Source organism: Hippoglossus hippoglossus, chromosome 4 (assembly GCF_009819705.1).
Source record: "Hippoglossus hippoglossus isolate fHipHip1 chromosome 4, fHipHip1.pri, whole genome shotgun sequence".
In the NCBI taxonomy this organism is placed as follows: Eukaryota; Metazoa; Chordata; class Actinopteri; order Pleuronectiformes; family Pleuronectidae; genus Hippoglossus; species Hippoglossus hippoglossus.
Window position 1 is genome coordinate 8,743,326 of NC_047154.1, and position 16,070 is coordinate 8,759,395.

Sequence of the window (16,070 nt, forward strand, 5' to 3'; positions counted from 1 at the left end):
CTACTGATTTGGCGATTCGAGTGACTGTATATTCTGTTAAATACAAGAATAGTACAGGCTATGTCTTATGTCTACATACATCAAACATATGCTTAGGTAAATTTATGGAGTAAATGTATTTCATTACTCATTACTACTACTGAAGAAATGTATAATTATTTGGATTATCCTCCCTCTTTTTAAATATGTTTAGTGGATCAAACAACATAGACTTCACTACTTTTTTCAACATGAAACTTCACAGTAAATCAGCAGTAAACTTTACAAACGTCTACAAAAAAAATTACCATTTTATTTTTCAATTTGAAGATTTTGGTGTTGTATCATAGTCTTCAACACAAGTTCCGGAATAAAGTCATGGTAAACAAATATGAAACTTTGTATTATTCCTCCCATGTTTTTGGGACCTTACCATTCTTGTGTAAAGAAAACAACAATTCGTACAAGTTAGATGAAACACACAAGTGAAATCATCAGTAGGATTATTTTATATTCAATTTCTGCCAATATATTCCTTTCACCTAAATCTTACACACTGGACCTTTAAAGGAGCCTTTGAGATGGGACAGTCTGGTCTCGTCTCTCGGTCTTCAAACTCAGCCTCCAAAGGACACAGCCCCTGAACTGAGACACAGTTTGAAGTTGCACTGATTGGCAGAGCATAACAACCAAAGGCTGGTAGTTTTAGTTGATCACACTTGGCTGATTTAAATGTAGCAACACTTTACTGACTCTAAAAACAATCAAGTTGATTAAATACATGTTTGAGGTCTTCACTAAGGAATATACATTATAAATTATACCAATGATAAACTTGCTCAGTGTGTGATGAGGACAGTGACCCCCCCTCACAACAACATACTTTTAGTCATGAGATTTTGCTCAGTGAGCAGCAGACTGTCGCGCATGCGCAGAGCTTTGAAGGCACACGCGGGAGTAGAGGTCCTCATCCTCTTCTGGGTTGTCCTGGGCCACAGACCTGCACCGACCACCACCTCTTCCTCCTCCTCCTCCTCCTCCTCTGGTTCATTCCTTCACTGAAGAGCAGCAGACGTTTCTCCAGGACTCCGGAGGTGAGACACACACTCTTCACAGTCACAGAGGCTGAAGCTAAAGCTAACTTTGCTAACTTTACTCACTAGCTCTCGGCTAACTCCAGAGCTAACTTTTCACGTTTTAACTTCCACCAACAAGTCGAGTCAGCGGAACAACACCGTGTTAACATCCTGTCAAAGTCAGCGGGACTCGTTTTTTCAAGTTGATGTAGAGGACCCGTCTTCTAAATATGAACCACGTGACTGCCTGGTTCATATTTAGAAGACGGGTCCTCTGTATCAACCACATTGTTACTGTAGACATTGATTATTGTGTGTGTGCGCGCGCGTGTGTTGTGTGTGTGTGTGTGTGTGTGTGTGTGGTTAGGAACTAACAGAAAGCTCCTGACCATGCAATGTGTGACCTCCAACATGCACACAATCAATGAGCCAATTATCAGGAGGCTGATTTTGTGTGTGTGTGTGTGTGTGTGTGTGAGTGAGAGAGTTGTGATAGACACATTCTTTTATTATTATGCTGATTTAAACATCACATGGTCGCAGTAAAAATATGAATTTATGTTACTCTGGTTGTTGGTTGCCAAGTCCTGAATGAAAACACAAATGTAAACTACAGTGATCGCTCAGACTAAATATGATGTAACTTAGTTCAGTGATGATATTTTACTTCTTCTGAGACAAAAGACACATTGAGGGTAGTTTGTCTTCAGCAGCTGTACATGGCATCCAAGAGGCTTCTTCATTTCAGAACTGAAAAACCCTCTTGTATTTCTTCAAGAAACACAAAGCAAGTCCAGTTGCCTTTGAACACATGTACAATTTTTCAAGATGCAATGAGAACCTTCACAGATATGGGATTAGGTTGGTTTTCCACCAACGTAAAGGAAAAATAAATTATGTTTGCAGATTAATTGTGTACAACTGGGCAATAAAAAAATATCAATAAGTATCGCAATATAATTTTAATCAATAGAAATATAACAAACGTCCCATCTATCAATATATTGCTTGTATATTGTGTAAGCACAGTGAGGAGGTATTACCCAGGTGAACATTTTATCTTGAGATAACTTTTGGTCCAGTGATAGTTAAAATATAGGTTAACTAGGTTCAAATATATGTAAACTGTGGTGTTCTGATCAAAAATATTGAGTTTGCTTTGATTAAATATGATGTAACTTGATTCAAAGACTGCTGAACTCTTGGTTGTTTTTTCCCAACCATGTAGACCCTTTATTTTGAAAAGTAAATCCTGTCTGCAGATAAATTGCGAGTAATTATTTTTCTATCACTTAGTTGTTTGACGTGACCTTCATGGTTTGACCACACTGAGACCTTACTGACCTGTGTGATTCCTTCCTTTAGTTTAGAATATGCACTCAGTAAGACAGAGTGAATCAATGTCATCGACACAAGATGCTGACAATCTTTTTTTCTGTGACGTTGGTGATTGATTTAATTAATGGAGGTGAATTTATTTTTTCCCTCGCTCCATCAGTCATGGCTGTGGTGCAGTTCTACAGTAACGAGGCTGTAAAGGGGCGGGCCTTACAGCGGGCGGCAAAGCTCTACCCGCAACTGTCAATCACCACCGAGCTGTGCTACAACGTGGAGCTGACAGGTGAGTCTGTAGCAGCTCATGGTTTAAGGCCGTGGACAGAAAAGCAGTTGATCAAATGCTGGACATATACTTTAATGTTGGGCTTTGAGCTTTTTCTCTTTCCATTTACCCTTTGCTGTGTTTTCCACCTCTGCCCCTCTGTCTCCCTGCTTCCTGCTGCAGGCTGCGAGAGTCTCAGCACAGAGCAGAAGGACGTTCTCCTCTGGTTGTTTCGTCCTCCCCTGCAGTCAGAGCCTCTGTCAGAGAAGCCAAACCTCACAGAGGGCAGCGGCGAGAAACTGGTGGAGATTGGACCCAGGTACTGCTGCACCCACACAGTGTGATCAATAAATGACCTGTGCTACAAGCTGTGGCTCTGGTTTTGTCCTGCACACATTTTAAAACATATGAGCGGAGACGTACATGAAAATACTCTCACATACTGATGTCAGGTTTCTATATGTTGACCGCAAATGTTCATTCTTATGTTAATACTCCCAAGTTTTTACATGTCTGCATCAGTGGATGTGGTTTGCTCTGTAACAGTATGATTTTGGATTTTAGAAAACGTTTTTTTGTTAGTTGGCTCAAAACACTGGAGGAGGCTTTGGCATTCATTTGATCAAGTTTGAAGCCTCACTAGTGACCCCTGGAGGCTACAATAAAAAGATAAGAAAATGTACGGATATACCAATCCGATCTGCAAAATGATTAAACATCATGTATCGCTAGACAACTATAGTCTACATTCCAGCAGCACCAACTGTCAGTCTTTGCATGTCTGTGCATACTGGCCAGGACATGTACGATTATCTACAGTGGCTTATAGCATCTACTACCATAATACAAAAGGAAGTAAGGGAATGCTTGCATTGTCAACTGGAAGATTATGTAGAAATCTTATCAGCTTAATCTGTCTGATAAACATTATATATATTCTGAGGAATTCCATTAAGAGAAATAACTTGAAGAACCATTTACTTTTGAACCCATGACATTTGAAGATCAGAAAGGAAGATATCAAAGCCAAAGAAAGTGTTTTTAATCAGATTTTATTGCTATCGCTGCTGTTTTGATCTTCAGGTTGAACTTCTCCACTGCCTGGTCCACTAACGCTGTGTCCATCTGCCAGAGCGCCGGCCTTCCTAATGTCACACGAGTCGAGCTGTCGCGCAGGTTTCTAATCAAGGTTTGAACACACGCACATGCACACGCACACGCATACTCACAGTAAACTGATTTTGTAGCATTGATTCAGGATTGAATTGTCTCTTCATGTTTTCATGTCTCTCTTCCCTTCAGCCCAGAAAGGAGGAGAGTGTGACCGATCTCAATGGAGATCTGAAGAAGCTGATTGAGTGTCTGTACGACAGTATGACAGAGTGTATCTACCAACATCCCATCACCTCCTTCACCGTGGACACCAAACCACAGCCGGTGTTTGAGGTGGACATCCTGGGGAAGGGGCGTGCAGCTTTAGAGACGGCAAACGATGATCTGGGTGAGACTGTCTTCACAGTTTCTCTTTGCAGATATTTCAGACTCGGCCTTTCTCCATCTCTGCTCTAACTGCTCTAACAGTACAAATGAGTACTTAATGCACACTTACCTCTCTCTTTCTTTATGCCTCTTTTCAGTCTTGCAGCTATCTGTGAGTACACTGTGTGTGTGCTGGTGGAGGTAATAATGTCCCATGATGCATGACATTATTACTTAGCTCGTTAAAGTCACAGGACAGTGATGCTGCTGCTCATTATCTTACACGTGTTGGGTGTGTGTGTGTGTTAAGTGAAAGCAAATGAAACCTAAAAAGAGACTATAATGGTTCTCAGTAGAGTATATACCTCCACCAAGGCCCAAAAGTAAACCACGGCCTCTCAGGACAGATTACTTTGTATAAACATGTTGAAACCATAGACTGTTTATAAAGATGGATGAGAAGTTTCTACTTCCTCCCACTATCCAGAAATTAACCAAAAACATACTGTGCTTCTGACGTCATTTGAAGCCAGAGTCTTTGCAGTAGCGATCGGGAACGGAGGCGTGGTAGCAAGGTATCGCCTATACACTGTCAGCTGTCAATCAAGATGTTTCAATCTGCTTTTTTAGCATCAAATAACTATTTAAAATCAAACTGGACACTCGAATCAGTCGGATACGAACTACCTAAAATAACAGAAACCATCTTTGAGAAAAATGTATTTGACTTGTACTTTGAATTTCCATTCTATCTTCCATCTATTAACCTGAAGGAAGCATGATTTATGACCTGTACTGCACCACTAGGTGGCGATCAAGATGCTTCCTTATATACAGTTTATGGTTCAGACTGACGCTGCCCATGGCGACAGAATGCGACGTGCACGCTTATTTTAATACACTGTTAATTCACCCCAACCAAGCCTCATTAATATTCCCAAGCCGCTCAAATGGATGAGAATAATTTCCCTTCATAGTTAATGGGTTCACTCAGGCTCAACTGGTGAATAGAGGACATAATTAAAAATGGCCTGTGTGAGACTTATTTATTCTGTAGCATCCTAATTGTCTGTAAGGATCAATTTAGCTTTCCCTGTTTTGCTTCCCCCTCCGAGTTAAACATGGTGTCTTTATTTTAGAAAGGACACAAACTGTTATGATCATTTTAAAGCAGCTCATACTTTAAGTAATAATTCCTCAGCGATGCCAGTGTCTGTAAAAGTTCAGTATTGTTTATTTATTGGGTTTCTTTTCCCTAGAAGTTTGTAGAGGATATAAATAACTGTGAGTGTGTTTGTGTTGACTGATTCATTTTGCGTCATGAGTGCTGACCTCTGTGTGGGTTGTCGTCTCCATTGCTGTCATAAGAAAACATTCTACATGTTTTTGTTTTTCTTTAAAATGTCATGTGTATGTTGTGCTTAATGCAGGTCTGGCCTTTGACTCCTGGGATCTGGACTTCTACACATCCATGTTCCAGAGGATTCAAAGGAACCCCACCAGCGTGGAGTGTTTTGACCTGGCCCAGTCCAACAGGTGGGGTTTGTTGTCTGCAGTGAGCAGATTAGCAGGATAGCTTTGTGTTGCATGCATGTTGCTCGGCTCTGTAGTTTTCATTCTGTGGTGTTCTTGTTCAATAATGATTTCTTTGCCCCGCGGTGTCCCAGTGAACACAGTCGTCACTGGTTTTTCCGGGGTCGGATGTTGATTGATGGGCAGGAGCAGAAGGAGACTCTTTTCAGTCTCATAATGGACACCCAGCAGCACAGCAATCAGAACAACGTCATCAAGTTCTGCGACAACAGCAGGTAGCAGTGAAAGCTGCACAGCAACCACAGATGGTGTGTGTGTGTGCATTTCACACTGTCTAAATGTGTATGTGTATGTGTGTGTGTGTGTGTGTCTCCAGTGGTATCAAAGGCATGGAACTGGAGTGCGTTTACCCAAAAGACCCATCCCAGGCCAGCTCCTATGAGACACGGCCCTCACTACGGCATGTCATCTTCACCGCAGAGACACACAACTTCCCAACAGGTCTGGACAAAAAAATTATTCTTACCTGCTATATAAGGGCACTTTCACACCTACCTTGTTTGTTCCAGACCTTTGGACTTTTCAGTTTGGTCACAACCAAATTACCAGGTGTGAAAGGTGCCTCAGACCACGGTTCGAAGCAATGGACCAAAAGTTAGTCAGACCAAAAGAGGTGGTTTTAGGCCGGATCAAACTGAAACATGTTTTGGTTCATTTGTAATGTGGAAACATTTATTTAAATAGTTTAGACTGTCGGACCAATTGCAGTAACTTGAGACAACATTAAACAATAGAAGAAGAAAAATAAGTGGAACCAGTTCGCAGGATTGCTTGTAGTCTTCACTTCTGAAGATATAATGTTTGAATTACAAGGACGTTCATTATGCTGGTAGTAATACCATAATGATATAAGAGTGGTAATGAAATTAATGACGTGAACCAGTTAATTCATTGTCTCCATTCCAACAGAAAGACTACTTTTTTTAAGGCAGTTTATTCAAAAAAGATCACTGAATTGACAACACAGCCACCTCGAAACCAATCAATGTCAAGTATAGGGAGACAGCCCACATAGGTGATCATGACAGGACGTTCGGATGTCAAACTAAATTCTTTAGTCAGCTCCCCAAATAACAATGTGAAACCAAACCAGATAAAAATTTTGCAATGTAATAAAGACATGACTTGAACCATGGTCCAGACTTTCAGGTGTGAAAATACCCTTAAGTGTCTTTTTTCCTCACGTGTTCTACTCCCTATAATAATGTTCCACTTCCTCTGACATATAGGTGTAGCACCGTTCAGTGGCGCCACCACAGGGACGGGAGGTCGTATCAGAGACGTGCAGGCTGCTGGACGAGGAGGGCACGTCATCGCGGGCACTGCAGGATACTGCTTCGGCAATCTGCACATACCAGGTAAGACTAAGAGTTGCTTCACTTTCAAGAGTAATATTAACTTGAAATGTTCTCAGACGGATGCTACACACGCACTGCATGCAGTCTACAGTATATGCAGTGCTACATTAATATATATAAGAGGGATGATGGCCAGCAAAATAATACAACATTTTTAATGCTACTGTAAAATGACATTGTAAGAGCTGATGAGTATAATGTATCTATTTTGTGTGCATATGTGTGGTGTAGCTGTTCATATCAAAGCTGGAGAGCAACATGTGTAATTATAAGCAGGTTCTGACTTCTCTAATTCCCTGAATAGAGGGAAACAGCTCAGCCAATATAAATGAAATCCACCTGCAGCAAAGAGAAATCCCAACAAAGTCACTTCAGCTGCTTGAATTCTGTAAAGACCAAACACACACATGTACTTCATCATGACAGTGTTTCATTTATCGTTCAGTCTAAGTTCCATCATCTGTCTCCTCTTCATCAGATGTGAAAGAAACTCAGTATGTATGTTCAGGAGACAGAACAAGATGTCATCCATGGGTTTAATAAGTGTCGCTCAAAGTAAAGCGAAGCTGTGTGCGGCCACACCCACTTGCTCCAATCACTTGGCACTCCAGGTTCCAGTAAATACTTACCTTTTTTTTTTTCTTTTTTTTTTTTTAAAGTGCTTGCAGAATGCAGAAAAGTAAAATCAGCAAATAATGAAACTAGACAGAGACACGGTACAGCGCATACCTCCACCAACGCCGACCGATCCTACACATGATTGTCTAGTTGTTATTGTAGAAATATAAATGAAATAAAAGAAGTGGTCTGAACCTAAATTATTTATTTCTCATAAAACATAGTTAACGAAAGTTTTAAAAATATATCCTGTATTCGCACCTTAATCAGCATTCATAACTAAAAGTAATGGGTCCTATCCATCCACTAAGTTTGGTGGGTATCAGTAGTTTCTGTTTAATCCTGCTAACAAATTGGCGGCTGTGGCTCAGTAGGTAGAGTGGCCTGTCCAATAATTGAAAGGTCCGTTGTTCAATTCTCAGCTCGTCCAGTCTGCATGTCGAAGTGTCCTTGGGCAAGACACTGACGTTGCATCACAACGCCATCAATCTAGGTAATTTGTTATTGTTTTGATTGAGAGACGGGACATATTATACGTGTCAGTAGTCTTTTATCATGCCAATGGCTTTTGTGCCTGATAGTAAGGTACATCTGTGTGTCATCAGCAGAACGATGAAGAGACATCATGTCTACTAATGATGTGACCCAGGGGACCTATGAATAGAAAAAATATCCCTGAGCCTCACTTAAACTAATGAAGTGATATAACGGAGACACAGAAAACCTTGGAAAGTCCTTCCATCCATCATCTATGCTGCTTATCCTTTGAGGATCGCAGGGGGTGGGGGGACCGGAGCCAATCCCAGAGGTGGGGTACACCCTGGACAGGTATCCAGAGCATGATCAGTGTTTTATTAAAATAATAATAATTATTCTTCTCTGACTGTCGTCCTCCTCAGGTTACGTTCTCCCCTGGGAGTCTGAAGGAGAGAGCTGGGATTATCCCTCAAGCTTCGCCTCTCCGCTGCAGGTGGCCATCGAGGCCAGTGATGGAGCGTCAGACTATGGCAACAAGTTTGGAGAACCTGTCCTCTCAGGTAGGAAAATCTGCTCGACATATACTGAAGAATTAAGTTACAGTTCATTCTTTACTGGAATCAAAACACGTGACAGAACTGATCGACACATGCTACAAAATACCAAAGCAACCATAATATGTTCACTATTGTAAAATTTGTTTTCAGAACCACAAGCAATGTGTGTTACTCTATAGTTAAACAATCAGCTATGAATATTGAATCATTTTTTCTTCAGTCTACTGTTTCATCGTACTCTCTTTATTATGATTCCCTTTCTAGGTTTTGCCCGCTCCTTTGGGATGCGGCTGGCTAACGGCGAGCGGCGAGAGTGGATTAAGCCAATCATGTTCAGTGGTGGTCTCGGTTCTATCGAAGATTCAGATGTAAAGAAAGAAGGGGCAGAGACTGGTACAATTTTAACACAATGTGGAAACATTTGTTGAATTAATGCAGTGTCTGTATTTACATCAATAACCTACACCTTCTCTCTGCTGCTCTGATCCAACAGGAATGGAAGTGGTGAAGATCGGAGGGCCGGTGTACAGGATAGGAGTGGGTGGAGGAGCGGCCTCCTCTGTACAAGTATGGGCACCATATTAAATCACACCCAGACTGTCAGTGAACCCATCTGGTGTGGACAGCTCAGTGTATTTATTCATATTTTGGTTTGTAGGTGCAGGGGGACAACTCCAGTGACAGGGATCTGGGTGCAGTGCAGAGGGGAGACGCTGAGATGGAGCAGAAGATGAATCGAGCTCTCAGAGCCTGTCTGGAAAGAAGCAGTGGGAATCCAATCTGCAGTATACATGATCAGGGGGCGGGAGGAAACGGTACGAAACATGAGGCTGTTATTTCAGCATTAATACAAAAGATGAGGTATTGAGACATGTTCTCATCTTTAGGTAATGTACTGAAGGAGCTCAGTGAGCCAGCCGGAGCTGTGATCTACTGCAGCAGATTCAAGGTAATCAGAACATGAACACATCTGCAAACATGTAAATTGGGTTTGGACATTTTACTGGCACAGAAATTTACAGAACTACAACCTAAGATCCGCAAGTACACATTCTGCTGTTTCTCAGTTTATTTCACTCTTCTTTTTGTCCTCTTCCCTTGCTGCTGTATAGAAAGGTGACCCCACACTGAGTGTGTTGGAGCTGTGGGGAGCAGAGTATCAGGAGAGCAATGCTCTGCTGCTCCGCCCTACAGACAAGTCTTTTGTTGAGAGGGTGTGTCAGAGGGAGAAGTGTCCCATTGACTTTGTGGGAAACATCACTGGAGATGGCAAGGCATGTTTTAGATCAATTCCATTAATACACATTGTGTCCCAATATATCAGCTTTAATGATCAGTGGTTACTTGGCTGTAAAACCTTATGTTTTATATTTAGTGAGTTTCCAGATCAGCATAATTTATTTCTGTCTTGATCTCTCCCACAGATTGTCCTGGTGGATGATGAGAGCGGTAATAGTGATCAGGCAGACAGAGGGCGCTGTCCTGTCGACCTGCAGCTGGAGTGGGTTCTGGGGAAAATGCCTCAGAAGGATTTTAAGATGGAGCGTCTGACCCCAACCCACAAGCCACTGGCTCTTCCTGCTGGGCTGACAGTCAGGGATGCTCTGGACAGAGTTCTGCGTTTGCCTGCTGTGGCGTCCAAGCGCTACCTGACCAACAAGGTGTGTGTTACATCCCCATCTCACTCTCTGTCTCTTCAGAAGTCAATTTGTGCAGACAACATGTGGCTTTTCTCATTTTCACTCTGTCCCTCTCTCAGGTGGACCGGTCTGTGACTGGGTTGGTTGCTCAGCAACAGTGTGTCGGGCCTCTTCACACGCCACTGGCTGACGTGGCTGTTGTTGCTCTGTCACCGTTCGGCATAGAGGGAGCGGCGACAGCCATCGGGGAGCAGCCCATTAAAGGGCTGGTGTGTCCTGCAGCAGGGGCTCGTATGGCTGTGGGAGAAGCTCTGACCAATCTGGTGTTTGCTAGAGTCACGGCGCTGAAGGTGAGCAGAAAATGGAGGGCATGGGAAGAGTCAAGGAATCTGTTTCAGTCAAAACCCAAACAGTGGAAATTCATGAAGTATGCCCTGCATAAAAAATAATACAAAAATACATCATATTATCCGCACTTTATAAAATAATGTAGATTATGTAAGAAGTGCGACAAATATCCAATGACTTCAACATTTTTACCAAATAAATGTCCTGGACTTGTGTCTTCAGGATGTGAAGTGTAGTGGTAACTGGATGTGGGCTGCCAAGCTGCCCGGGGAAGGAGCTTGTTTGTGGGAGGCCTGCAAAGCCATGTGTGAGGTCATGGGTCAGCTGGGAGTGGCCATCGATGGCGGCAAAGACTCTCTGAGTATGGCGGCTAGAGTTGGGAAGGAGACAGTCAAAGCTCCAGGTACTCTCACTGTGTGTGTGTTTGTGTATATAGAAGTGTGTCTGTATTTGTGTGTGTGTGTGTGTGTGTGTGTGTGGGTAGAAGTGTGTTTTCACTTAAACTTGGTTTCATTTCAGGTGCTCTGGTTATCTCGGCATATGCGGTTTGTCCTGACATCACGGCCACTGTGACGCCCGATCTGGAGGATCCAGATGGCACAGGCAAGACACACACAGATACAAAAATATGTGTGCATGAACGATTTAAACAAAATGAAAATTCAAAAAGCACATGTCTTGTTGCCAGAGTTTTAGTTTAAACAGAAGGTCGAACATGGAACAATGGAACACAGAATACAGAATTTGAAATGATCTGATAATCCAGTGCTCTCTCTCTCTCTCTAAAGCCTAAATATGTAGTTTATATAACTAAAACTGTTTTGCTAGTTTGTCTTCTTTGCCTTTTTCTGGGGGTATTATATTTTTCTCTGCGGCTGTTGTGTAGAAGACTGTATCGAGTTGCCGCACCACAAGCACAAGTATAAAAGGAAAAGTGTCATGTTGACATAACAGTTGGTAGTGTGCATTTACCAATCCATCAAGCATAACTGCTGCTCTACACAATGATTCTCATCCTGGGGGTCGCTGGATGATTGATGGAGGTCACCAGATGATTTTTGAGAAAAAGTTATATAATATGTTTAAATTTAATTATATTTCTTTGAATAACTTTTAAATTAATGTAACAGTAACATCATGTGCTTTAAAATGGATTTTACCAAGTGTGACTGAGCGTCTGATTTAGTGCTTGGATAAAACAAAAATAATGAACAATAAAATTGCACCAGACTGATCATACTGGTGGTTGTGACTTGAAGAGGTCAAGAACCACTGCTCTAACACACACCTGACTAACAGATGACCTCTGACCCTTCGTCCTCTGTCTGCAGGCGTGTTGTTGTGGGTTCCTCTCAGTCCAGGCCATCATCGTCTGGGAGGCTCTGCCCTGGCTCAGTGCTACAGCCAGCTGGGAGATTGCTCCCCTGACCTGGACCATCCAGCATTGTTGACTTCCTGCTTCAGCACCACTCAGACTCTCATACATGGTCAGTCTGCAGTCAGCAAAGTACAATCCACCATTGAAGAAGAAAAAGTGTGGCCTTGTGTACCATTAATTCCGTCTGTGAGAGCTCTTTGCTTTATTTTCATACGCTAGTCAATAAGCCTTTTAGTGCTGAATGAACACTGCCACCTAGTGGGTTTACTGTGTATTATCTGCCTTTTTAGGTTGTATTTTTTTTATTTTTCAGAAGGTAAGTACATCAGATGTTCAATCTTAAGTGAATTTTAAGTAAGTTGTTATAAAGTGTGAAGTAAAAAATTGCAGAGAAAACAGTCATGAAGATTATTTTTTTCTTTCAGATCGTCTGCTGAGTGCGGGACATGACATCAGTGACGGAGGCCTCATCTCCTGTTTGCTGGAGATGGCATTTGCTGGAAACCGTGGAATTGATGTTGAGTTGTCGTCTGGAGGAACTGGAGGTACGTGAGTTTGTTTATCCCTGTAAACTACAAATAATAAATAGTAAACACAACATCATGCATCTTTGTCTACACAGTCATGGAGCTGCTGTTCAGCGAGGAGTTGGGTTTGGTTCTCGAGGTGTCACAGACAAATGTAGAAACAGTGAGTCAGAGACTCAGCGATGCAGGCGTGCAGTGCCTCCGCATCGGCAGAACCTGTGGCTTTGGACCGGAGGCTGTGGTGAGACATCATCCTCGATATGTATCTGAAACCATTTCACTTCATGTGCGATGAGAGTCATCTCCTGTGTCTCTGCTGCATCTCCAGGTCAGCGTTCGCGTGGACGGACAGGAGCTGCTGAGAGAGCTGCTCCCCAGCCTCAGAGCTTTGTGGGAGGATACAAGTTTCCAGCTTGAGCGACTGCAGTCCAATGAGCTCTGTGTTGAACAGGAAGAGTCGGGGCTGGCCAAGAGGACACAGCCCTACTTTAAACTCTCCTTCAACCCCTCGGAAACGCCTCAGCTCAGTGAGAGTAAACATAACTGATAATAATCTCTATTATTTAGTCTATCCAAGGCTCCAAAGGCCTTGGACTATCTTCTTGATCAGTTCTTGGATTAGTTATTTTTTGTATCAATTTATCATTTAGTGTCTTAAAGTCTAAATAAAGACTAAAATTGGGTCTGACCAATGGTATTCCTAATAATATAAAGAAAGATATAAAGAATTTACATGATTATCGGAGCATGGAGTAGCTATATACAGCAATTTTTTGTGATTATCAGGTATTAAAATTAGCGTTGACAATTTTTTTTATTGATAATAAATCTCTCTGTGTTTTGTTGTGGTTCAGCTGCAGCATTGCCTCGTGTAGCAGTGGTCAGAGAAGAAGGCAGTAACGGAGACAGAGAGATGGCTGTCTCTCTGTACATGGCCGGCTTTGAGGTAGGTGTAAGACACAATCACCTTCATTAACTGGCTGCACTGTATGTTTACCGGAGCGATGTCTATATTTGTGTGTAGGTGTGGGACGTCACAATGCAGGACCTGTGCTCCGGCTCCCTGACCCTGGAGCGTTTCAAAGCTGTTGTGTTTGTCGGTGGATTCAGCTACGGAGACGTCCTGGGATCTGCTAAAGGTAAAGAACCACACACACACACACACACACACACATCTCCAGAGTACTGTGAGACACAGATTTCATCCTGTGTAACAACATTCTCCTTTCATGAAAGGTTGGGCTGCCACAGTTGCATATAACCCCAAAGCCAAGGCTGAGTTTGATCGCTTCAGGCAGCGGGACGACACGCTGAGTCTGGGTGTGTGTAATGGCTGCCAGCTGCTGGCCCTGCTGGGCTGGGTGGGAGAAGGCAAAGATGGAGCAGGTATGAGAAAAAGAATGAAAAGCAATGATGATATACTACTGCAGTAGTACATTGTAACAGTAAGTGAAGAAATGAATGTTGTCATCACTGAGGAGCATTTTTACAGCTGTTACCGGGCCTAACACAATTTGTATTGTTTTCCATTTTTACCCCAGAGTCTGAGGTGGTGTTGACCCATAATAAGTCAGGCAGGTTTGAGTCACGCTTCGTCAGCGTTGGGATCCAGGCGTCCCCGTCCGTATGGCTCAGAGGCATGGAGGGATCCGCTCTAGGAGTCTGGGTTGCACATGGAGAAGGTACAGTCTGGAATCTGCTGTAGATTCAATAATGTACTGACATACTTCTTAACTGGTCATAAATATTAGAAAACTGCTGCGTCATGTTCTCTGCCACCAGTATAACCTGATGTTATGTCTATAAACAGATTATATATGTGAATATGCAGAAGAGGGAAAGGATTTCTAGTTTGACTAATCAAGTTTGGGCAGGTTTTGGTTCCCACAGAAAACGGTCCATGTTGAGAGCAAAAGAGCCGCACCACATTGACTGAAATGCATCGGCTATCTGGTTTTTAATTAGCCTAAATGTTGTCTGGACCTGACACATCTCCAAAAAGTATCACTGTTTGTGTTTTGTGTGGAGAAGCTTTTACTCATGTGAAAAAGAAACTAGCCAGATTGTAGACAGTGTACCATGAATGGGAAAACCGAGTATTGGCCCAGATATCTGCTGTCTACACCAGAAGCCCCAAAATATTGGCTGCTGCCCCCAGAGGCTCATTGAAACAGGAAGAGAAAACATACATAAAAGAACAAATCACAAAACAAGCAAATAAAAGTGAGTGCGCAGCTATGAAGAAAGATTTTACTCATTAAAGAAAGATATAGATCATAATGTGGTGGTCAATGTTGATATTGTGGTAGTCATTTCAAACACATCAACGTTTAGATTGTAGCGGGTCAGAGGTGTCAGCTGAGTCTGTGCTAGTGGGTGTGTCAGCGCATGTGAGGGAGACAGAAGAGAGTGAGCAAGAATTTAATGAATGAATGGATATATATAATTTAATATAAAATATAAGTGCTGGATCATGGGCACACTTAGAGGTTGACAGTCTTAGGCAGCTCTGGCCCATGGTAAAGCAAACTGGTTCTTAAAACGTTTGCAGGTTGAACCAGCTCTGAACCAGCACTAGCACTCGGTACACTTTGGTTGAAGTGGGTAAACAAAGACCAACATGGAACTGATGACTGCACTTGGCTTGTCTGCAGTAAAGTCTCTGCCTGTAGTTTGTTTGCAAGGAGTTCTGGGACTGTGAAATTTAAGATCTTTGCCAGGTACAACAGATATGAAGGAATATGAGTCATTATGGTGACAGTTGACCTTATGCAATGATGGCTCGATCTGCTGAGTCACATGTCACAGGGTCAGTGTGTTCTGTAATCCACAGCTGTGTTTTATATTGATTTTCCCCAAACTGCTTTCCTCTCCAAAGGTCTGATGCAATTCCGTAGCTCCCAGGCTCGTGACCAGATTATTTCTGGAGGCTACGCCCCGCTGCGTTACCTTGACGACCTGGGTTGTCCCACTGAAGAGTACCCTCTGAACCCTAACGGCTCCCCGCAGGGTATCGCAGGGCTCTGTTCCAGGGATGGCAGACACCTGGCCATGATGCCCCACCCGGAGCGTTGCACCCTGGGCTGGCAGTGGCCCTGGGCCCCGAGGGACTTCAGAGCGTCTCTCACACCTTCACCGTGGCTACGCATGTTCAAGAACGCAGCTGCCTGGTGCAGCAACACACAGTGATGATAATTCTCTGTTTAAATTTCTGTTGCTGTCTAGATAGTACTGTCTCTGTTGAGTGTGTGTGGACTGAACCTTTGTTCACTTACTCAATATTGTTCTTCATTTTTTTACTTACTGTGTTGCTTTGACTGTTTACATTATTACCAATACATGCTGTAATACTTAAACTTTGAGACTTCTCTGGATTCCGATTTCATTGCACAGGAACTCTCTATATATTTCACTAATGTGCCAGTGAAGCCTGAAAATAA

At 42.7% G+C, this 16,070-nt stretch overlaps 1 protein-coding gene across 2 annotated transcripts; it reads left to right on the forward strand.

Moving 5' to 3' along the window:
- Nucleotides 1–881: 881 nt before the first annotated feature.
- On the forward strand, nucleotides 882–16,063 carry pfas (phosphoribosylformylglycinamidine synthase). Of its 2 annotated transcripts, none has more exons than XM_034584173.1 (28): nucleotides 882–1,072; nucleotides 2,544–2,676; nucleotides 2,839–2,974; nucleotides 3,739–3,844; nucleotides 3,958–4,156; nucleotides 5,565–5,670; nucleotides 5,802–5,942; nucleotides 6,044–6,168; nucleotides 6,957–7,085; nucleotides 8,603–8,740; nucleotides 9,002–9,130; nucleotides 9,231–9,304; nucleotides 9,396–9,552; nucleotides 9,625–9,686; nucleotides 9,850–10,011; nucleotides 10,162–10,398; nucleotides 10,497–10,727; nucleotides 10,948–11,128; nucleotides 11,245–11,328; nucleotides 12,057–12,212; nucleotides 12,529–12,648; nucleotides 12,726–12,871; nucleotides 12,959–13,157; nucleotides 13,485–13,576; nucleotides 13,655–13,769; nucleotides 13,867–14,016; nucleotides 14,172–14,312; nucleotides 15,509–15,819. In XM_034584173.1, exons 2-28 carry the CDS (start codon nucleotides 2,556–2,558, stop codon nucleotides 15,817–15,819), a joined length of 3,948 nt encoding a protein of 1,315 aa, XP_034440064.1. In that variant the 5' UTR covers nucleotides 882–1,072; nucleotides 2,544–2,555. The 2 variants fall into 2 exon arrangements, with proteins under 2 accessions (XP_034440064.1, XP_034440063.1); XM_034584172.1 differs by having other exon boundaries at nucleotides 885–1,073; nucleotides 2,545–2,676; nucleotides 12,959–13,163; nucleotides 15,509–16,063.
- The last annotated feature ends 7 nt before the right edge of the window (nucleotides 16,064–16,070 follow it).